Source organism: Phalangium opilio, unplaced genomic scaffold, assembly GCF_054372755.1.
Source record: "Phalangium opilio isolate 3A_F unplaced genomic scaffold, DU_Popi_V2 ptg001170l_1, whole genome shotgun sequence".
Lineage (NCBI taxonomy): Eukaryota > Metazoa > Arthropoda > Arachnida > Opiliones > Phalangiidae > Phalangium > Phalangium opilio.
The window spans coordinates 10,582,455-10,606,343 of record NW_028324255.1 but is presented as its reverse complement, the minus strand read 5'-3'; the positions used below and the strand labels follow the sequence as shown (position 1 = coordinate 10,606,343).

At 36.3% G+C, this 23,889-nt stretch overlaps 1 protein-coding gene and 1 long non-coding RNA gene across 2 annotated transcripts; one reads left to right on the top strand and one right to left on the bottom strand.

The window, feature by feature from the left end:
* Positions 1 to 772: 772 nt before the first annotated feature.
* LOC149587219 (ATP-binding cassette sub-family C member 4-like) lies at positions 773 to 23,489 on the bottom strand. The gene is made up of 4 exons (XM_089863730.1): positions 23,171 to 23,489; positions 22,055 to 22,229; positions 978 to 1,181; positions 773 to 915 (listed from the first exon to the last, which is right to left on the bottom strand). Exons 1-4 carry the CDS (start codon positions 23,323 to 23,325, stop codon positions 895 to 897), a joined length of 555 nt encoding a protein of 184 aa, XP_089719856.1. The 5' UTR covers positions 23,326 to 23,489; the 3' UTR covers positions 773 to 894.
* LOC149587220 (uncharacterized) lies at positions 5,735 to 6,994 on the top strand. The gene is made up of 4 exons (XR_016380384.1): positions 5,735 to 5,953; positions 6,037 to 6,104; positions 6,292 to 6,490; positions 6,975 to 6,994. It is a non-coding gene; the product is annotated as an uncharacterized LOC149587220 (long non-coding RNA).
* Positions 23,490 to 23,889: the final 400 nt, after the last annotated feature.

Genomic DNA, 23,889 nt, shown 5'->3' with positions numbered 1-23,889 from the left:
TCTTATCTCTAAAATGTCGGGGTGATGTGGGGTGGGGTACCTCTTAATCTGTGGGGTCGAAAACTTTTGAATTTTTATCTGTGGGGTCGGATACTTATGAATTTGTATGTTTGGGGTTTTTATATTTATTTTCTTTTTATGTATGTGCTAATTAAATAGATAACGATTTTCCCCGTTTCCTACCGCGCTCCTCATGTGTTTCGTTCTCGTTCGGTAGCTATCGTCATCTATGTTATGTTTGACTGGAACGTTTTGGCGGTTAATTCAAATGTGGGTTTAGATAGAGCTAACATAGTGTTAAATGAGCGTTATGCGTTTGATCATTTTAGCATTGCTAAAGGTAATTCGAGGGGGTAATCAGTAAAATGCGTAATCACTATAACTAAACTTTCTCTTTCAAAAGTTTCTGGGCATAAGTCCTTGTTAGAAATTTATAAGATGCGATAACTGTGCATCGGCATAAGTCTATGTTGTAAACTCATCGAGGGGATTATCACTAAAAACTATCTGTTCTTCGATTCGCCGGAATATTAGAATTACAGCATAAGTAAATTTATACGGTTATAATTTAATCACTGTAGGGAATCGAGGGGCTATTCACTCTGATTTTATGCACGGTAAATCATTTATGCATTGAAAAAGACAGCGCTATCCACTCATTAGGGTAAGGTATAGAGGGGTTATCCACTCATTAGGGTAGGGTATAGATGGGCTATTCACTCGTACGATATGGCTACTATTACGAGCCCTTGGGCCGTCTTGTTTAGAGCTGTTTTGGTCTGTCGTTATTGGGGAGAGTTCTCATCGCCCCGAATTTTTCAGGGTACCCGGTTGCATGGTACCCGACCCCCCTAAAAGTATTTTTTCAGGGTGTCCTGTGAATTTTCTTGGGTGTCACAGGCTCCTTGGTACCCCCTATTTACAAGTCTGGTTGCAATAATAATAATCTACTTCTCGTAAATGCTTTACGTTCGTACCAAAACCGGTATAAGAGCAGTTATAAACACATTTATTCCTTGAAAGAGGCCTTGTGTCTTCATTAGTGCAATTTCTTTCTTCCTGATTTCAAGAACGATTTTCTGGAATGATCTCTCCCAGGCATACAATTTCAAGACGCGGATTCCGCTCAATATTTCACTCATCATTTTCATTCTGTTATCCTTCAGCTTCATCAGCTCAATCTAACGAGATAATTAATGAAACCATTCACATAAACTCCAACGGTTATGATATAGTAATAAAAAAATAATATTCGCCTCAATAAAGCGCATGAAGTGAACTGTCGTAGCTTAAAATTAAAGGACCATAATAGATAAAAACATTTTTAAATGAGTAAAAAATACGAAAATAGTAGCGAAAAAAAAGGCTTTTAAAAAGGCTCGGTCACTTCGAAAAGACGGGATATTTTAAGCCTCGGTTCTATAAGTTTGGTTTATGCTTCACCAAGTCAATTCGTGCCTCTTTTTTAACAGCGCCACCTTTTCTAGCTGCCTATCTTATTATCCGTAGCATTTCTCTTATTTTTTTTTGCCATTTTCAATAATAGCGTAATTGTTACAACATTTTTTTCAATGAAAATTAAATTTTTTAAAATTTGTTACTCTTAGCTATGGGTTTCAATTTTAGCACTCTTACCTACCGGCCAATAAAAACCTGTTTTGGGATAGGGACAAATCAGCCAATCCCGTTAAGTTTAGAGAATATTTAGCCGTATGCTGTCTGCTTCAAATAGGAAAAGCAGAGTTTCCAAGGGCGGGAAATAAGTAATTTTTAGAGTGGCCTCGTCACCATTGACTTCCCGGGACCCGTCGTCTGCTAAAGTTTGAGGACGATAGTAATTGTGTTGCTGTTTGACTCTGCTGAGGTTTAAAAGATGGGTTTTTTCATTTTTTCTATCCCGAACGTCACAAAGAACACGGATCTTCCCATTCCTAAGACTAATAACTAGACACTCAGATTATCAGATTTACAACAAAACTACGACACGCCGCATTTTAATATAGTAAGTTTAAGAGAAAAAATTTGAGTGTAAGTGAAACGTAAAAGCACAAACCTGCTAATTATTAATGTTCCTTATCCACCATTCGTTAAACGATCAAACCCGCGCCTTTCTTTCGAGTTCTAAAAAGTAGAGTATAGTTTTCCGAACCTAATGCAGACGATGTAAATGAGACTCGACTGAGAAAATCTTCGGGGATTGCCTCTTATAAATCGCGGGCGCTGATTGGCCGGTAGGTCTCTTTACCAAAATTCAAATGCATGTTTTGGATACGAAACTTCAATTATTGTTTAATACTATAAATAGCTTTTCAAAAAATCAGAAAAAAATTCAGGGCGGCATATTTCAACATAAGGAATCAGAATAAAAACACTTAATTTCTGTCAATAATGTCCCTTTAAGTTGGAATCTATACTTTGGGAGTTGGTTTATTCGAGAGGTCATGAAAAAGCTACATAACATCCTAAGGCACCTTGGTTTTTTCTGGCTCTGAATTTTTTAGACGATTTTAGAAATTACTTTCCTCTCAGCAGGGAAGTGTGTCTTAAACCTTTACTTTTTGCCAGAGCTGTGCTAATTAATTAGTTAGCTAATTGAATTTCTAATTAATTAGCAACATTTATTAATTGAAAATGGTAATTGAATTTTAATTACCTTAGTGCTAATTGAGAAGTAATTCTAATTAATTAGTATGAATAGGAAAGGTAATTATCTAATTAAAATTTAATTAGATTTAGGATTAACTAATTAGCCAATTGGATTTCCAATTAATCTTTTAATTTAGTGAAAACTAAAAATCGAGGAATTAACTCTTGATTAATCTATTTGAATATGAAAACGGCCTTATTATATCGACGAGGAAACCTTAGTGCTACTCTAAACGTGAGAGAATAATAGTACTACACTGAGAGAAAAAGTCGTTATTTCAACTGATATGCCTTCAGTTAAATCTACAAATTAGCCTGTAGTGACGGTTTTACTGGATTTTCGTGTAGTTTTTACGCAGCCATATTTTGTTTTTATTACCGAATTATTAGTATTTGGTTATTGATGTGTAAGACCTGTAATTTTAACAGATTCATTTGTTATTTCTACACGATATTCGTAGTTATTTTTACATCAGTGTGGTGTTTCTTGAAATACAGCCACAGGCACGTAAAAATAACAGGATAATGTTGAATGTACGTGGAGGCTGTAAAAGTGGAATTACAGAATATATTCCCTTTTTAACTGGTTACTTCTCGTTGTCAAAACGGGGAATTTCCTACACTCTAATTCACACATGAAGCCTGTAATTCCAACACTCATGTTTGTAATTTCAACAAACTATTCTTAATGATTGGGGAATGCAGCCACGGGCACGTAAAAATAACAGGATAATGTTGAATGTACGTGGAGGCTGTAAAAGTGGAATTACAGAATATATCCCCTTTTTAACTGATTTCTAAAATCTCCAAAACCCCTGGAAGGTTTTAACGACCCAAAACAGTTTAGTAAGAGTTTCACTAAAAATCCAAACCATTAATGGTTTCAATACTTTTCTTTCATTCCCATATACCTGCTCTAAAAAGGTTTGAAATTAAACCATTTAAGGCTTCATTCAATAGGGACACATCAACTCGGGATACCAAAAGTAAGACCGGCCCTTCTTGCCCAATCAGCTTTACTCCTCCACTAGCCTTCATCTTTATAAAACCCTCCATCATTTAAATGTAAAAGCCTGGGAGGAGCCTTCTTTAAGCTTTAATTTTAGACGAACAATAAGGTATGCAATTTAGAATAGGGTCTTTGCGCGTGACGTCAAGTTACCTTCCCCCTTTCCTCTCCCCTTGCCGGCTGCCCGCTCTGGCCACGTTAGGACGCCATGTTGACATCCCCTGAAAACCGGTTTTCGCCCCCTATTTCTTCCCCCTTTTTACTCTGGCGGAAACACCCTTTACAGTATAATTTAAGTTTATTATCACATACGTACTAGAGGCTAAAGCTATGCTCCGGTGTTCTTCCACTCATAAATCCGTTTTTGGTATTATTAGTGAGTATAGACATCAACAAGTTTTGACACGTTTTTAAAAGTTAAACCTGATTTCGCTAGTCATAATCATGTGTTTCTGAATACAGAATTTAAAAACAATCTAACGTTAGAATGAGAGATGAACAATTTGGAAACTGAAAATTTTCGGTTAAACCACCAAACAAAATTAATTTCAAAAACCATATTAAATAAACCCTTTTTGTTGCCCTTGAACTCTTTAGAAGAAGAGAGGCCTACAACAAAATGACGGGTCACGCGTAGTCTTTCCATTCTTGGAAAAAATGGCACCACCTTCAGGGCAGAAACTGGTGAAGTCGAGGAAGATCGAGGGGCCAGTCACTCAGCGTAATCGTTGTACAAGCAGTGCTAAAATGATTACGCGTTATCTTTAAAAGCCCCGCTTTTGGCAAAGCTTAAATGATTATGCGTAATCAGTAATCGGTGTATACAGGCAATCCGAGTGTGATGAGCACCTCGAATACGATTCAATAGAGCAATACCGGCTCCGTGCCTTTGCATCTGTTCGGGCTTAGGGGATACTATAAGTTTATAAGATATATTCCTATATTCCAGTAGTTTGGTACTTCCAATTCGTTCTAATGCTATAGCATGGCTGCATGAATGCTGTGGGCTTTTTATTTTCTTTTCTTAACAAGTTGACAAATGACAATACCAAATATCTGTATAGGGTATTTTGAGTAATTCCTCCCCCCTTGACCCCAGGAATTCGGAAAGAGGAATTTCCAATGTAGTGCATATTCCATTTAATTAAGGGAATAGAATCTTTAAAAATATTGTTCATAGTCTTGGTAAGATCTCTGATATATTTAGCGTTGTTGGTGAATGGTGATATTATTTTTCAGATCGGAAAGGCTTTTCCACCACTTTCTCAAATAATTTTCTTCTTTCTTTCACTCAAGTTGGTTCTTTAATTTAATCCTTATTATTATAATTTGAAAATTTCTGAATATGGAACAATTACAGCTTACGTTATTAAAATAGTACCAATACCAACTTCGCCAAAGGGTGGGGATGAGAATATACTGATCTGAATAACCGAAGTATTTCGGAAAATTTAAACACTTTTTCCTATGGCGGTGGACACTATTGGGAAATGATGAGGCGTTATTGTAAGCATAAGAATAATACGATTATTAAAATATTAACAATATTTTGCTACGGAACGGAAACAACAATTTCATCTAATCATGGCCCTAAGATACGCAGAAATAATACGAAATTTAGACCTGCAAAATCCATATTTTAAAGATCAGTGATTCCTGGTAGGTATTATTAACCCCATTTTGACGATTGATAATGACTAGCCCCTCGGACCCGGGGTTTGGGAGCGTGGAGTGGGAGGGGATCACGTGGGTACTACTTTGTTCGAATTTATTTGTTGCAACACGCTCTGACATAGTAACATTTGAGCCTTGAGGGAGTAAGTCCAGTCTAAAATGGTGAGACATTTTACCGGAAATCTTAAACTTTTAGGAAATACTTCAATTAAACCAAGGTATTTTCATTTTGAAGGATCCTGTTCACCAAAGAATAATTAATTTAAACATTGCCCGCAACTTCGCTCAAATAATCCGAAATTTAGACACAGCCAACCCAAATTTTTTAAACCATCTAATTTTAATGATCAACCTTGTTAACACCGTATTACCGCACACTGAAGAAGTAAACAGCATCATTGGACCAGCAATTGCTCATAAAATTTTGTCCTACATCCATCGAGGATGAACTGTAATTATAGTTTGCGAATGTTTTATTTTATTTTGAAAATCGCATTTCGAACAAAAGCTAAATTCTATGTAAGGGGATAATATAAGTACTATATACTTCTGGCATTACTCACTAAATGGTCGGACATTAACCCGAAAATGCGCACAATTATACCATGAAATCTAAAATCACTGGTGAAAATTATATACAGATTTTCCAAACTTCCCCATCCCTTTTTATACTCTAGAATAATCGCAGCCATGTTATCTTCCAACAGAGCCCCACACTGCCAAAGGTAGAGATCTGCCATTAAGTGGGAACTGTGGGACAAATTTTTCATCTATGGTAAAAGCCTTAAATATAGTGGCTTGAAGATACTAAAATACCTCAACATTCTAGCCCCTTACGAATTTCTAACCCAAACCCCAAACACATATCAGTAGGCATGCTAACACTGAGTGCCCCCCCCCCAATCCAAACAGTATGATGGGATTCGACTCATCCAAAATTTTCCACTTTCTCTCCCATCCAGCCCCAAAAGGCTGATTTACGTTTTTCAGTCTTTGCTAGAGGTTTTAGTACCAGGCGACCTCCCCTTTGCAAAATCCCCCGCGCAATCACTCTGCAGTCGTTGGCAGTTTGAAAAAATTTTCATTTATAAAGGGTTGCCCAGTTGCCCTAGATTTTTCGGACAAAGAAACCTTTTTTGCGAAGCGGCTGAGTATTAATTGGTAAGTTTAATTTTAAATTTTAAACATTTATATAATTTAAAGGTATAGATCTACTTTAACGTAACCTTGTCAAGGTCTCAGATACAAATTTCCATATTATTCTTACATATCTTAACACAAACTGTGGGCCCATTAAGTTTCATGGCCTTGTTTAATTATACGTAACAATCGTTATGAGGGTTGGGTTTATCAAAAACTGGGCATATCCATTGAAGCTTCACAATGAGTATATAAATACAAAGGACAGGCCGACAAGCAAATTATAATTCCTAGTCCTGTTTTACTATCAGGAGATAACAATATAGAGTTATGTTTTTCCTATACACTGCAACGTCATAACCCTCTATCTCTTACCTTAGTGATATCCCCCCTGCTAGGAGCAAATAGTATTCTCTAACACAAACTTGCCCCCGAAACAGGGGATAAACGGTTCACTCCCCCTCTCAACCGAAATTACTCTATTAACCACACTTAATAATTTTAGTGAGAGGACAAAGATTGCTACAAGGTCCAACAAACATCGAATTTAACCTGAACCGCAAAACAAGACTGGATCAAATTGAAAGGCAAATAAAATGATCTTCTTATCTTGAATATCAGATGTCAGATATTTGTTATTTTTCGGTATTATCGAGGTAGTTTTAATAGGGTTTGTTAAATTATTAGTTTAAAAATATATTCTATAAGCAAAAGCGTATAGAAAACCATAAAGTGAAGGTCAGTAACTTATCTTAGGCTTTGGCTTTGGTTAACATGTAAAATGAGAAGCTCGCGGGATCTAAGTAAGCTCCTCCGATTAAACAACCAATCACCTTCCACTTGCATTACCTCATCCGAATCGTAGGCAGACGTCATACTCAAGCAAGAAATAGTTTTGCGACGCTAGCGGCGCCGGCTACTTCAGGGCAAAAATAGAAACACTAAAATATCGTCTGCTTTTTTTAAACAACCCCGGAACGGGAGTCGGGAGCGCTTCGGGTCTTCGCCTCTTCGGTTACCGCGTTAACGCCACGGCACGCTAAGTCAGGCGGCAAGGCCTAAAGTACCCCGACTTTTTTCCTAACTTCCCAAGGTGATAATTTAATTGTTATATAAATATTTAAAGTAGACTAGTTTACTAAGTTTAGTTTAGAATATGTAGTTGTCGTGGTAGTTCTTTTAATGATACAAATATTATAAAGCCGTTATTATTATTATTCGTTTTTGAAATGCCTCGGAAAAAAACCACAGAGCAGATTGCTCTTTTAGCTTTAAAGCCAAAAAACCAAAGTACGCAATACAATTTTTATGTGAAAGAATGCCGTACTTTGGGTGTACAAACGATCATAAATATACCCATTCCTAAACTAAATAAGGACATATCAATTCAAACGGAAACCGATAAGAAAGTTGTTTCTCCAACTACCGAAATTGGACGGCACACTCGTCTTTAGGCCTAATAATATAAGCAGCCGACGCAACTCCTACGAAATTTAGTGGAGCTATATTTTGTAGCCAACTCACTCATGTACCTTGTGTAACACTACGCGAATTTAATCTTCCGCCGCGACGAAGCGGCATCGTACCGGCTCTAACGAGGAGGGGGGTCGGAACAACGCGATAGAGAGGGGGCTCCTACTTTTACACGTTCAGCCCAGGCGGTAAAGACCTTCACTTTATGGTTTTCTATACGCTTTTGCTATAAGTATGAAACTTTCTATACTTCTTAACGCTTAAGATTTACTGAGAGCAAGGCTGAGAGCTAGTTCGAGAACGACGCGAGAATTGACTACACGCGGCCTTGCATTCCATCTCCCTATTTAGTTTTTACTAAGCCTTTGGCAGCGCCTCACGAGAATGTATGACGTTGCAACTACGTCACTCAAAAACGTTTCTCAATAAAGTATGCAAGGATGATACTAGAGGCTAAAGCCTGCTATGTTATGTATAGGGTAGCTGGTACGCGTCGAATAGGGACTTGGCAGTACTACGTCATGCAACCTCACTCTAGCTTCGACTCTAGGTAGAAAGTATACCAAGAGGGGGTTAGAAGAGGGGCGGAAATAGCTTCCACTCTGCAAAAAAGAATACCAGAATGGCGGCAGGGGTGGAAATACCCCCAAATTGCCAAGTCCCTATCGCAGCAAGATAAGGATTAAGTTGTTCACTCTTAACCCATTGATAGAACTTGAAAATAGACATTTCTTGCAATATTAATATATTATTACATTATGACCAGACTTCCTTTATTATTAAAAATAGAAATATAAGTAGGCTTATCCGAACTCTTAAAATTTGTAATTTGAAAATTTGAAATCCAAATTAAAATATATATATAAACGCCCGTAGGGTAGCTGGGGCAGGTCGCCCGAAGTGCGGCCGACTCAGCTATTATTTAAATCGAGGGGGTAGACACTGGAGAGCTCAGGTGTACAATAAGGCTTGAACTCAATGCACCGTCAAAGTTGAACTCTGCAAACTCAGGTGTGCACGGAGTCCCCGAGTGTCATCCCCCCTCGATTTAAATATATCTAAAAATTCCGAAATATAATCGAAAGCGTGGGCCGAAACTTCAGAGGCGGGTCGTGTGAAAAACATCGCGCGCATTCGAAGGAACTGTATACTTTACTGCACAAGTATTGCTTGTAGTCGACCTTGGCTAAGAAGAAAGCGAAAGTATTTGGGGTTTTACCCCTTAAAGGGAGGGTGAAGAGAAAAATTAAGTGATTTTTTTTATCGATTCTTCTACCAATTGTAAGGCCAATCGGTTTAGCTAATCAATCGGGAAATATCTCCCAAAGATTTTATTAATAAAAATAGAGTTAGATTTTCAATGTTACATTAAACGCAGCGCCTTTAACTATAAAGTTCAGCTAGCTAATTGGACCAAGTCATCTTGCGACTTATTGCCACTTATCTAACGCCTTCCAGCTAGCAAAATACTCGTGGCATGCTCTTTGTCGCGCGCCACGTTTGTCACTTCGCGCGCATTTCTTATCACATCTCGCGTTATAATCTGAATCTAGTTTGATTTTGAAAATGATTCTGATATATTTCCTGAATCATTAACTAGCAAATAGGTCTTTTAATTAGTAGAAGAATAATTAAAAATACCACCTGATTTTTCTCTTCACCCTCCCTTTAATAAGAATGAGAGTGGGCAGTGTTGTGGACACTGGACAGTGGGAGCCGCACCTTCTCTGGGGCAAAGATAAGGATTTTATCCTTCTCATTTACCAATGAAACCAACCATAAGTAAAATTATTAATCATAAGTAAAACTATTAGCCATAACTATGCCATGGAAGCGATACTCGATCAGAACCTAGTTTTATTTCCATTGTATCCCTCCTTGGAGTCCAAAGCTTTAGCGCAATGATAGCGCGCGCTTTGATCAATTTTAAAGGGGTAATATAATGAATATAGCATACATGAAAATATTTTTATGGCTCACCAAAGGGGTTCACGTTGATCCACAGTAATTTTTCCCACAGTCCCTGCGTAAACTAATATTGGCGCGTTCTCAGTCCATTCTTTAGTATATGGGGATTGAAGATTTCAGAATTTTAAAAACAGGGAGTGGCGTACTTATGATATAACCTAAAAATTTTCCACTTTTAATCCGACTTATTATTTCACTTTTCAAACCAGAATACTAAGTTAAATAATCCCAAAGACAAGTGCTTTCAATTATTATATTATTTTGGAATATTTTCACTCGGAATTGTACATCATTCTTATAAATAATTATAAAATATCGACACTGTGTGCTTCCCAATCTAGTTTTGGAGAAGCTATATACGCTTGAATTTAATTTAGGGATGCACCGATATTGGTATAGCCATTATATCGGCCGATACTATCACCTAGAACCATTTTTGTTATTTCGTCTTAAAACCCCTTCTAAATCAAATGATATGGTCTAACTTAAGTCCTATCTCGGTTTTTGGGAAAGGTGTGGCTCACTTGTTAAACAAGAAGTAGCGTTACAGTAAAAATATGGACCAGAAGTAACTTATTCCTTGAAATTATTTTGGTATCGGTACATCCCTAGAATTTATAAATATCCTCATCATCAGAAGTACATGAACTATAAGTATTTCCGCTAGAGTGAAAATTTGAAGTTTCGGTTCCCTAGTGGCGCCCTTCGCGAGCTAAAAGGTAATTATATCAGGGTGGAATTTTTTTTGGGGGTCGGAATGTTTGTAAGGAGGGCCCACTCTTTCTGTCGAGAGAGTTTGTTTTCGATAATAGATAGATTAAGAAAACATCCGAAAATACGCGTTCGAAAACGTGTAGGTCGAATTCGTAACATCCTTGGCGTACTGGTCTAATTTTTTAAAAGACATACGTGAAAGTAGAGAGGAAACATCCGTTTTTGAAAAAATTAAAACTTAAAAAAGTTATGCTGTTGCATGTCTAGAGCGCTGAGTGTTTTCGTACGCGTTTTTCGGTCGTTTGCTTGATCTCTATATTACTCGTCACATCAAATGAAAACTCTCCTCTTATAAAGAAACGTTTTTCTTTGGGGGAGGATGAACTAACCTCTCTTAGATTCTTCATAAGAGATTCGTTCGGTTTTTTACCTCTCCGAGTGACGTATGTCACGGAGAGGTATTACACCGGCCGTGTCTGTCTGTCTGTGTGTGTGTCTGTCTGTCTGTCTGTCAGACCCCACGTGACCGCGTTCGCAGTTTGCGTATCGGAGCAAACAAATACCCGATTTCCGGAACGCGTTCGCGGTTCACGGAAATTTGGCCATTCTTCTACCAACACCAGTCTTTACTAACTGGCTTCTAAGGACCACAATCTGCTAGTCTTTGTCCATCCCACATGGACACTAGTCTGTACTTGCAAGCTTCCAAGCACAACCATCTTCTGTTCTTCGTCAATTCCACATTGACACCAGCTTCTATGCACCACCATCTTCAGGTCTTTGTCCATTCCACATGGACGCCAGTCAGTCCATTCTGGCTTCTTTTCCTTCGTAATCGTTTGGTTTCAAGATATACGCGGCGATCGGCTAGGGTTACGAGAAACGTCTAGCCTCCCAATGGCAGTGCTTCCACCATCGGTTCACGCGAATGCGTGGTTTCATGATATACGCGGCGATCGGCTAGGGTTACGAGAAACGTCTAGCCTCCCAATGGCAGGGCTTCCACCATCGGTTCACGCGAATGCGTTTTTACCTCTCCGTGTGACGTAGTCCAGGAGAGGTTCTGTAACGGCCGTGTCTGTGTGTGTGTCTGTCTGTGTGTCTGTGTGTGTGTCTGTGTGTCTGTCTGTCTGTTGTTACACCCACGTGACCGCGTTCGCAGTTTGCGTATCGGAGCAAACGTGTTCGCCATTTCCGAACTGCTTTCACAGTCACGGAAATGGCTCCTCTACTTGAGTTCTCACACCACCATCTTCTGGTGTTTGTCCATCCCACACGGACACCAGTCTGTTCTTACTGGCTTCTAATCACCACCATTTTCTGTTCTTTGTCAATACCACATTGACACCAGTCTGCACTTACACTGGCTTCTAACACCACCATCCACTGGTCTTCCGTCTATTCCACATAGACACCAATCTGTATCATTGGCTTCTACTCCATTATCATCGTTTGGTTTTAGGATATACGCGGCGATCAGCTAGGGTTACGAGAAACGTCTAGCCTCCATAAGGTGGGATCGACCACCAGAGGTTTCGCAATTGCGTTTTTTCCTTACTATTATAATGGAAACGAATCGTATATATACCCCAAATTTGAAGAAAGCGGGCAAGAGGGGTACCCTTCACTTTAAACGTCAATATTAGCAAAGTTTGAGAAGATAATAGGTATAACTTTATTTTAAACGATTTAACTATTATTAATGTTAATTATTGAAGATTAAAATAATTAAAAATAATTATATTTATTTAAATATTAAAGATAAACCTCTCGTGCAAAGAGAGAGATTATCATTGCCTCCTATATCTACCAAGGCCCGTGCATGCGATATATTTCCTTCATTGCCTCCTATATCTATCAAGGCCCGTGCATTGTGATATATTTCATTCATTGCCTCCTATATCTATCAAGGCCCGTGCATTGTGATATATTTCATTCATTGCCTCCTATATCTATCAAGGCCCGTGCATTGCGATATATTTTTCAAAACAACAACAAAAATGGGAAACCCCAACTCAGAAACATAATAACGTTTTCATTGGATACTTAAGTTTATATAATCTTCTTGACACGGAGAGGTAATATTTTGGTTTTCCCAACTTGTTATCTATTATTATAATGGAAACGAATCGTATATATACCCCAAAATTTGAAGAAAGCGGGCAGGAGGGGCACCCTTCACTTTAAACGTCAATATTAGCAAAGTTTCGAAAGATAATAGGAACAACTTTATTTTAAACGATTTAACTATTTTTAAAGTTATTTACTGGCGATTAAAATAATTAATATCATTTATATTTAATTAATTATTTAAGATAAACTTATTTCTACGTACTGACACAAGTGAGAGTTAATGTAGAACGAGTAATGAAGATTGCATCTGAATCGAAACACTACACGCATATCAAAGTTAATATAAAGCGAGTAGGATGAAAAGATCTCTTACAAAACAATAACATTTTCTTTTTGCAGAATATTAAATGGAAATACTTAAATATTTTTCGGCATTACGATTCATTTAGTAGTTGTGTAGGTATAAAGCTCTGTTTCATCTCAATATTCCAAGAACATCTTTTGATATTAACATTTAAAATTTGGTGTTTACTTTTTAATTCATCTTTACTACATTTATATATAGTGTAAACGTAACTTTTAGCTTCATTAAATAATAAGGATGTTAATACTTCATCTCTCCAAACGTGTTGAAAAAACTTGAAACGACTGGGTCTATGAGATAAGAATTGACCTTGTTTCATGTCCTCTTATAGGAGGTCTTAACGGTTCAGAGTGAGCCGAAAGTTAAATACACATTTAAGTGATAGATATTAGGTCCTCATTAGAATTATTGAGGATACGCAGGAAATTATTAAACGCTTTAGACTTTACAAATGATCATGGCAATATCTCGCCGATTAGAACTATGTAATTCCGGTTTCTCTCATTGGCTGGCGGATCTGTGTTTGGAAAGTAAATTCGTCTCGGCTCGGAGAGGTTTATTTTGGTTTCCCAACTTGTTTCCTATTTCTCAGGTTTTCTTACTAAGGGGAAACCATTACGCGGCGGCATTGTCCGTTAAAGTTTACTGGTATTGGTGATACAGTTTTCTAGAGGACTATAGGGTTTCTTTTTTGCAGGCGGACAAGCACGTCCCTCATAGATCCCATTCAAAGTTGGTTACTTGTAGTTAATGTACTTATGTCATCATTAATATTTGAAGAAATGTCTGCTTTCCAAGTCACAACTTGGATGCTGTATTTTATATTGCTGAATTATTGTACTTTATGCTGAAGAAATACTATTTATTGACAGGATCGTGTACGATGATTTTCAAATGTTCTTTAAGTGACTGCTCATTTAAATCAAACTCATATGGCACCTTCTTCAGACACTGTTCTATGCACAAACATTTCTGCAATACCAGTTTTTACTGTGGTTTTACGGAATGTCAAAAAACCTTTTCAAATTTTGGATCATTCAAAAGTCACGCTTACAGGCTGCACAAAGAACTTTTAAACTCATCCCAGGGTGAAGATGTAGTTCTGAATCAAAATTTGCCAAGTAACTTTGCATGCACAGCGATGAATTGCGATTACCAATGTAATGATCTTAAAAAATTCTACTGTCACGCAAAAGAACATTTTGAAACTGAATCGTTAGTCGCATGTCCAGTTGAAGAATGTGTTTCTCGGAAATATAAATCTTTGAGTTCGTTAAGTTGTCATTTTAGCCGAGTGCACAAATCGCAGTACAGACTACCAATAATAAGACGAGAAAATAATTTAAATGTGGTTCTTGTAGAAGGCGATAAAAATCTGAGTGAAGATACTAGCTGTCATGCCAAAGGCGAAGATCCAGGGTTATTAAGCACGCGTGATGCTGTAAATATTTCAGAAACAGAATTAGATAAAACTAAATCATGCCATGATGAGTTTTCTCACAACCTCGGACTATTCTATCTGTATTAACAAGCTAAGAAATTTCTCCCAAGTTCTGCTGTGCAATATATTGCCGAAGAAATGTCGGATTTGAAATATTTAGAGAAACATTGCATGGTTGATAAAATCAGTTCTGAGCTCAAGAGCAGTGGGGTAAATGACGAAATAATTAAAAAGGTTCTCGGAATATGCTCTGGAGAAACTTCATTTGAAAAAGCAAATGAGAACTTTAAATCGATTCACCGAAGGCACAAGTTTTACAAAAACAATTTAAGTTATGTTCAACCTGTTCCTATATTTCTTGGATATCACAAAGGAAAAAAACAATTTTTACACTATGTGTCGGTGAAAGAATCTTTAACAGCCCTTATTTCAAACAAGGAAGTTAATAAACTGTTGATCTGCCCCAAACCCACATACGTGAAGGGTGAAAATTACTTATTGGAAGATGTTAGTGATGGGAAAAAATTTCAAAACGATTATAATTACAAAAGTAATAACAATACTCTCTATGTAGTAGCATTTACAGATGCTTTTGAAACCGTTAACGCGCTAGGCTCAGCTAAATGCATACACAAAATTGTTGGCGTTTACTACACAATATTAAACATTCCCAAAGAATTTAGATCGACGGTAGATCATATTCAGTTAATGTTGCTATGCAGAAGCTCAAATTTTAAAAATTTTGGGAGCAATAAATGCCTTGAATACTTGGTTTCCGATCTAAAGGTGCTTGAAACGGAAGGGATAGTGGTGAACGGTCAAAATTACAAAGTAGTCGTAACCTGTATTGTTGGTGATAACCTTGGTAACCACGAAATCGGTGGATTTAATATGAGTTTTTCAAAAGGTTATGTTTGTCGTTTTTGCCACATAAAGGCAGATGAGTTACATGAGGACAAACACTATCCTAGGAGAACTGTAGCAAGTTACAATAAAAATCTCGATAATCTAAGAATTAATGTGGGCATCAAAAGTCACCAAGGTGTTAAAGTAGATTCAGTTTTTAACCAGTTAAATCATTTTCACGTCTGTATGCCTGCTTTGGCTCCATGCCTAGCGCACGATTTGTTTGAAGGGGTAGTGGCCTACGATTTGCACCGTTTTCTACTATATTTCATAGGGGAGAAAAAGTGGTTTTCATGGAACTATTACAACTGGGCGTTAAATAATTTTGCTTATCAAGGGAAAGATATTGGTAATAAACCGTGTAGTGGAAGTGCTAGTGGCATTAAACTATCTGGAGATGCTTCCCAGATTTGGTGCCTTTTAAGGCTTTTATCTTTAATTTTTAAAGACAAAATGAGAGATTACACCGATTCAGTTTGGAAACTTTACTTGCAACTTAAAAAGATTGTAGAAATTGTAACGGCTCCCAAAATATCAAAGTACGAAGTAGTTTCTTTGTCAGTAATGCTTTCAGTGTATAAACAAGATCTTTTGAAGGCATTTCCGGGCTATCAACTGAAAGCCAAACATCATTACTTGCTTGAGCATTATCCAGAACTAATTGTGCAATTCGGACCATTAATTCGAGTGTGGACACTTAGATTTGAAAGCAAGCACTCTACATATAAAAAATACGCGCAAAACACGAAAAACTTCATAAATTTAACCAAAACTTTAGCCGAAAAACATCAAATTCAGCAAGCCTATTTTTTAAGTGGCTCTCCATTTCCTAATTTATTAAAGTGCTATAATTCTGAGGTTTTACGAGAGGAATGTTTTACGCTGGATTTAATAAAAAAAACTTAGAAATTTAAAGATAAGAATGGAGCACACTGTATGCTCAACAAAGATCGACTTTAAAGGTACTCTTTATGAGCGTGGCCAATTTGTAGTTTTAGAAGCATCTCACGATGAAATATTATTTGGACGAATAGAAACATTGATTATTGCTCAAAACAAATCCGATGAAGTTAACATATCTGCTTCATTGTTTCGTTCTCAATATAACTGGAAATTACATGTCTTTGAGCTATACGAGTTGAATCAAAGCCGAATTTTAAACATACTTAAACTCTGTGACTTCTATCCCTTGACATGTTATTGCATTTTCGGCAAAAAAATCATAACCCTGAAGCACAGCGTTTACCATCCTTAAATATATGTATACGTTAGGTTTCGCGTATAATTCTTATTAAAGCCGTTTCCAATTAGGAAAATTAATGTATCAAAGATCAATAAAATTATTACTTGTTAAATGGAGTTGTTTGGCGGATCGTTTTACCTCTCCTAGTGACGTATGTCACGGAGAGGTTCTGCTAGGACCGAGTCCGTGTGAGGGTGAGTGTGTGTATGTCGTATGCGTGTTCGCAGTTTGGGAATCGAAGCAAACGAGTGCCCAAATTCAGGGAATTTGCAATGAAAAGAGCGTTTACGCCGATCTTTAACGTCATCGGGTCTTACCAGTACTTACTGAACTGGAAATTTAAGTTAAGAGTAATCCTACATCCTGCGTAAAACCCTGACTTTTTTAAGATTGTGACAATTCTAAGTAGCTGTTTTTAAAGTAGTTTTCTTTCTTTTCGATAGCCTTCTTCACAGTAAAATTAAGTTGTCAAAAATCAATAAATACATACATACAATTGTTTTTCAGGATGGCTAATTGCGATGTAAAAAACTTATTAATTAAAGCGCTGCCTGGTTTGGCAGAAGGCCTTGTGCTTGAAATAACTGAATATCTGAAAAGCGATGAAATAGGGGTGGAGAAAGTTGAAGACATGAAATATATCACACTAATGGATCTCAACAAAACACCTCTAAAACCAATCCAGTCGAGGAGGCTTTTGGATTATATTAATTGTTCTTCAGAAAAAGGTTGGTATATTGGAAGGTCTTCACGAAATACTGTTAAGCGTGAATTTATCAAACTAGCACGGACTCAGTGTTAAAAATTTTTGGTCTTTATTATTTCACCTCTGACGTTATGCCGCGCAAATATGAGAATAATTCCAAATAAGCCTAGCTCTCTTTAGTCTCCCTTAGTCAATTATTACTACGATTACAGTTGGGGACCGCGTTTGAAATTCAAACCTATTGTTTCATCGACGGCTTCAGTATTATAGACGTTATCAGAAGTTCATTAAATTAGCCTAGGAAGTACCCAAATTGGGGTCTGGGACAACCTTCTCTTGTGTAAAGGAACTGAAGGAGCGCGATACATTCGCAACCTCGTGGTAGCTTTTCTCAGACCTTAAATATCCATCGGAAAGAAAAAAAAAACGTTTCTCCCTACCCAAGGAGTATGAACGGGAGTTTTTCGATTTCGATTTTATTTATAGACTTCTGATTTTACTTATCATGAAATATTTATTTTGGGGGTAATCTTATCCATGTTTCAATTTTAGATTTGGATATATCAACGGATGAAATGGCTTCCAATTCCAGTACCGCAACGGTAAATTCTCAGACCTTAGCTTTTTGTTTACCATCAATCACATGGTTGGGAATTAATCCAATTTTTATAACTGTAGGTATCTGAAAAAACAAACGTCGGCACTTGGTGTGAAAACTATATTCCGCGATTGGAAATATTCAATAAACAAACCCAAGCAAAGCTAACTGGTGCTGTGAAACTGTCTCCAAAATTCAGAAACATAGTAGTCAGAACTCTTGTGGACGATGCTATAAAACATTGTAGTAGACCAAGCCGAGGAGATATGCGAAAGGCCGTTTCTAAATTTGTTACTAGCTTCCCTTTCGCGATTAAAGATGAAATTGACGGAGAGGTAATTGGTTCCGGCTTCTATAGTTTTGAGGTGCAATTAATTACAAGATTGGAAAATTTCTCTCGCGAACGCGAGCAAGTGATGCCACGAATGAAAGAAATCAAAAAGAAAATGACACATCTGGTTGACCTGATGGCAAAAAGTGATTTTAAGTTCAATCTAGACATTAGTGATTTAGATTATAAAAAATGTGAAGAAATAAGGGAGAATTTAATTAAAATTCAAATGTAGTGGAGGCTAAAATGTTACAAAGCTATGTTCTTCAGAGGATGGATTTGAACAATGGCAGAAAAATCGAGGAAATAATCAAACTATGGCCATTTCTGTTTGAAACCTCGGGAATGAAAATACACATTACAGAACTGTTAGGGAAGAATGTTTTTCTTCTCTTTGAAAATTTTTTTATTAAAAGAAGCAACATATTTTGCTTATTTTTTGCAAAAAGCACAAAAGAAATATGCAAAAAAGAGCATGGAAAAACTAAAAGAAAAGCGAGAGGATAAGATGGTGGTTGGAACTATCATAAGTTTAATTATGAACCACTTCAAAGAAAACCCTGAAATAATTTTCCCGGTTTTTGAGGTAAACACTTTTTTACGATAAACACTAGCTTAATTATCTGCACCAGGATTCCACAGGCGGTGGCAATCTTAGCCTAGATACTCCTTCAATTTGTATTAATTACACTGATATTATTTAATCCTTATACAGCCTGGCACTCCTGAAGAAACCGTGGAAACGAAACTGCCATTACACCCTTGCTTGGTCGTATATGGTAAGATAAAATGCTTAGAATTAAATTTTATTCGATCGACTAAAAATCTAAAATTTTTCCAGGGGAAAGCTTGCCAGAAGCTGTTGGGCTGATGCTTGCATCTGATGGCAAAATAGTCAACAATCACGTTGACGTCAAAAAACTTGGATGTGCTCTGGCAATGCTATTTTCAACCTATTTTATTCAAAATGTTTGCTATCCAGAAGGAGTGATTTCAACAATGGAATTTTTTCAAAGGTATAGCTAATTACATAATTTAATAATAAATGCATAAGTTGATCATAACATGATGAATCATAACTAGGGATAATGTATCTATCAATAGTAAGCAGTCTTTTTAATAACGGTTTTGAGCCTTTTTTTATCATTCCAAATGAATCAAACCGAATTGGTTTCAACATTGCATGCTCCCTTTACTGACGAAGTTTTAGAACTATTAACTTCAGGGAATTAATTATAACACGCGCTTAATTTTAATTATTCTCGTTCCGATTTTTCTACAAAATTCAAAAATAATAATAATAATATTGTGAAGACTGTTAGTAGCACATTATTCGTACTGGCACATTTATGATTATGTACTTATACTGGAATGATTCGTCTGAGTATATAATCATGTTTTATTATTAAAATTATTGTTGTTCCACATAGATTTATTGCAAAAATAAATAAAAACAAAAAAGATAATGTTCACCCAAAAGTCATTGTATTGGACTGAAAGTAACGTATTTTGTTGTGTAAAATTGTTAATCGTATAAACCACATAAATATTTCTTTTCTAGGTCAGGATTAAGTACATCTCGTTTATTAAAAGTGATATGCTGTGAACAATTTAAACGTACAATAAAAACTATTTGTCTCAACATAAATTTTGTCCGATTTCACATTTTTTTATTAGATCCCAATTAAAACTATCATATAAATTATGTGAAATAAACTAGAGCATTTCACGTATTTTTATTAGATCCCTGTTAAAACTAGCATATAAGTGATATGAAATAAAAAGGAGTATTTCACGTATTTTTTAATAGACCCCAGTTAAAACTACCATGTCCTTGATGGGAAATAAACTAGAGCATTTCACGTATTTTTTAGTAGATCCCTGTTAAGAGTAGCATATAAGTGATGTGAAATAAACAGGAGTATTTCTCGTATTTTTTAATAGACCCCTGTTAAAACTACCATGTTCTTGATGGGAAATAAACTAGAGCATTTCACGTATTTTTTAGTAGATCCCTGTTAAAAGTAGCATATAAGTGATGTGAAATAAACAGGAGTATTTCACGTATTTTTTAATAGACCCCTGTTAAAACTACCATGTCCTTGAAGGGAAATAAACTAGAGCATTTCACGTATTTTTAATAAACCCCTGTTAAAACTACCATGTCTTTGAAGGGAAATAAACTTGAGCATTTCACGTATTTTTAATGGATCCCTGTTAAAATTATCATATTATTGATGTGAAATAAACAGGAGTATTTCTCGTAATTTTCACTAGATCAGTGTTAAAACTACAATATAACTGATGTGAAATAAACTGGAGCATTTAACGTATTTTTTACGAGACCTCTGTTAGAACTATCATATAAATGATGTGAAATAAACAGGAGTATTTCACGTATTTTTCACTACACTCATCATAAAACTACTTCAATTATTCAGTAAAACCGAATTATTTAGTTCTCGTAAATTTTACCACACGCTCTGTGTAAGCGGCATTGGTCCTTTTGTAAAATAGACAGGAATTTTGTATGTATTTTCTACGAGATTAGTTGTTAAAACAACACATTTTTAGTAAAATCTACATTTACAGTTAATGTATTTAAAAAAGAATTCGCTGTTAAATTAACAGAGCTGCCTCCATGAACTTTACAGGAATTGATAATGTAAATACCACATATGTTTAGGTGTAAAAACACTATACCGGATAGGAGTTTTATTTACAGGAGAGTCATGGCTACTCTACTTCCATGAATTTACTGTAATTTCAACGGTAGTTTTTTCTCTCAGTGTAGTAGAAAATTTCGTAAATCGTAACTGTCCCATTTCGAAATTTCGACTTTTTTTCCTACTCGAATTTATAGCAGTGCCCATGGATTTACTACTCATGGTCCATTATAGGAACTGTGGCAAGAAAATGAAGAAATGAGACAAATCTTAACATGACGGAAGGCTCGAGGCTTGTCTCATTTTTATTGAATAATTCACGGCTTCCGTACCCGTTTTTCAATGGCATTAAAACATTAAATTTTGCTTCACCAAAGTACTAAATCCATGGAAACTTTTAAACTTTTATGTTTAATTATTGTTTCTTTTTTTTCCTTAATTAGACAAGTAATTAATTAGAAATTAGTAATTCTAATTAATTAGTTTGATAAATAAATGGCTAATTTCTAATTAAATTTAATTAGTTTCTATGTCTAATTGCTAATTGGCTAATTAATTACTTCATAAAAATTTACCTAATTGCTAATTCTAATTCAATTAGTAGTCAGCTAATTAGCACAGCTCTGCTTTTTGCCTGGCTACATTTTTCTGAATGCTATCTTTTTGGAAAGCCTTATTATATATCGCTGTTAACATTTCACTGATGAGTTCTACCGGATAATTTTTATTAATTTATGCATATGGTTCCGATTGAAATCAAGTGTTGTTTTAGTTGGACAGCATCTACCTGCAATTCTTTGTATTTTTTGGTGCTGAGATAGTTCAATGGAAGAAGAACCACAATAGGTACGATGCCAGCAAAGGCTGAATAGCCCAATTCTTGATACATGAAGGTGAAGCACAGTACTGTTTGTACCGGGACCGACCACAAGAGGCCCAGTTGCGGGGAGAGAATTTGGAATCTGTTCGTGTCGACGTACATTGTGTTCAGTATTTCGCCCATTGTCAGGTCACGCCGATCACTGCTTGTCAAGCGAAACGTCTGCTTCGACGAATCTAATTAACGAACTAGCATAAAACTATCTCGATAGGACTAACTTACTTTCTTGAACAGAACGTGCATGGTGGCGGATTTGAGTCTTAGTCCTAGTTTGGTGTGGAAAATGGTGCTGCCTTCTTGTAACAAAGATTGTGCAAGACCGGCCAAACCGTAAAGGCAAGCATAGAAAAACCCCTTCCATAAAGGATCTTTGCTCGTAGAGTAATCAATAATGGAACTAAAAACCATACGCAATCTGGTTCTTTTTATTTGAATTTAATGTTATATTCTTGATTTCCCATAAATAATCACTCATGAAATTATGACGTTTCCTAGGGACCGTCCATAAAGTACGTCACGCGAAAAAAAGCATTTTCTGACCCCCCCGTCCCCCCAGATCACGCTTCGTCATGCTTTTCTCAGACCCCTCCCCTAAAAACTACGTCACATTTCTTTAACCCCCCCCCTCCGCACTATGATTTGTCTTAATTTACAAATTAAATTTGATTAATTTCTTGAGTGATATGCCGCCCTCTCAGAAATATTTTGCTCGGCTGAAAATTCAAGTTCTCTTCCGTTTTAAGCTTTTTCCCTCTGATTGACCTTTAGAATTTTAATGTCTGGATGTGCTTTCTATAAGCTTCAAAAAAGTTCCATAAAGCTTAGTTAAAGGGGCACACTTTTTAGGTTTCGACACTGTCACCGAAAACAGTCTAATCGAGCTTGAGATTTAGAAAATTTGCCAAAGAATCGAAACCATTTCAATCGGCAGGGGAATTTGATTCATCCTCACAAATAATAGGGGCGAATAAACAAAGACATAAGAGAGATTACGCAGTTTATTTTAAATGCGCTATTTAAATTGGCTATATAAAAGTGTAAATAGTTGATAATTGCATAATTTTCTACTGTTTAAGCGATGATGGAATAACAATTTTGGTAAATTATTGTAACGGTGGACTATGGAATGTTGTCTTTCTTCTTCCATAACATAAGAGAGCCAACCTGCCTCTTACTGACTTCGTAACAAAATCAATGCTAAATGTGACGTCACGCATCGAAGAACCCCCTCCCTCCCCCTTGTCACGGACCGTCACAAATTTAGAAACCCCCTCCCCCCATAAGAGTGTGACGTAGTTTATGGACGGTCCCCATGACTGAAAAAGTGTAATTTTTTACCCTGTCAAAAAGGCTGGAGCGATAGACACAACATCGGATAGAACTTGTAAGATCACTCCAACAATCAAGCAAGGCCCAACTGTCCTCAACAAGGGCCAAGTGATTGACTTGGTGTGACATTTGGCTTTGATTCGTTCTTTCGAAGATCTTTTCATTTCAATTTCATGGCTGTCACTTTTAGCCTTAGCTTCAGGTTTCCAGCGTTTTTCGAAAAGGCGTGAGATTGTTAGCGCTTGCTCAGAGTCATTCAAATCGTACACATCCGATGGCTCCAGGTTTTTTTTCCAACCTTTCAACAGGGTACTACAAATCGTTTAAAATTGAATGGAAAAAATTTCAAGTTTGAATTAAAATAAAGTATATTAAATAAATTCCTCAAGTATGAGCAATATACATGTACACGAGAACGGGAAAAGAAATACCTGGTAAGCCACGAATGAACCATGCGTGAACAGAACGATGCATCATTTTCCCTCGATTTCTTGATGTTTTAAAATAATCATCTTTTAGTTTAGGAACTTTAAAATAGAATTTAATAAAAGAAATGTTTTGTGCAGGGTTATTTGATTTAAATCAGTTGGATTTAAATCACTGATTTAAATCTTAATTTAAATCAACCGATTTTTTTGAAATTATTTGATTAAAATCAAATATTTACTTTATTTAAAAAATGTTTTCTAAGATATTAAGAAAAAGTTTAAGAAACTTAGCTAGAAAAT

Excerpts from the sequence above, each read along its gene's own strand:
- LOC149587219 (XM_089863730.1), bottom strand. The coding sequence starts at position 23,325 with ATGAAAAGATCTTCGAAAGAACGAATCAAAGCCAAATGTCACACCAAG. Across the intron at positions 22,230-23,170 it reads GCTCCAGCCTTTTTGACAGG|TTCCATTATTGATTACTCTA; the intron begins GTAAAAAATTAC and ends TATGGTTTTTAG. Across the intron at positions 916-977 it reads CTGCTCTTATACCGGTTTTG|GGGGTACCAAGGAGCCTGTG; the intron begins GTACGAACGTAA and ends ACTTGTAAATAG.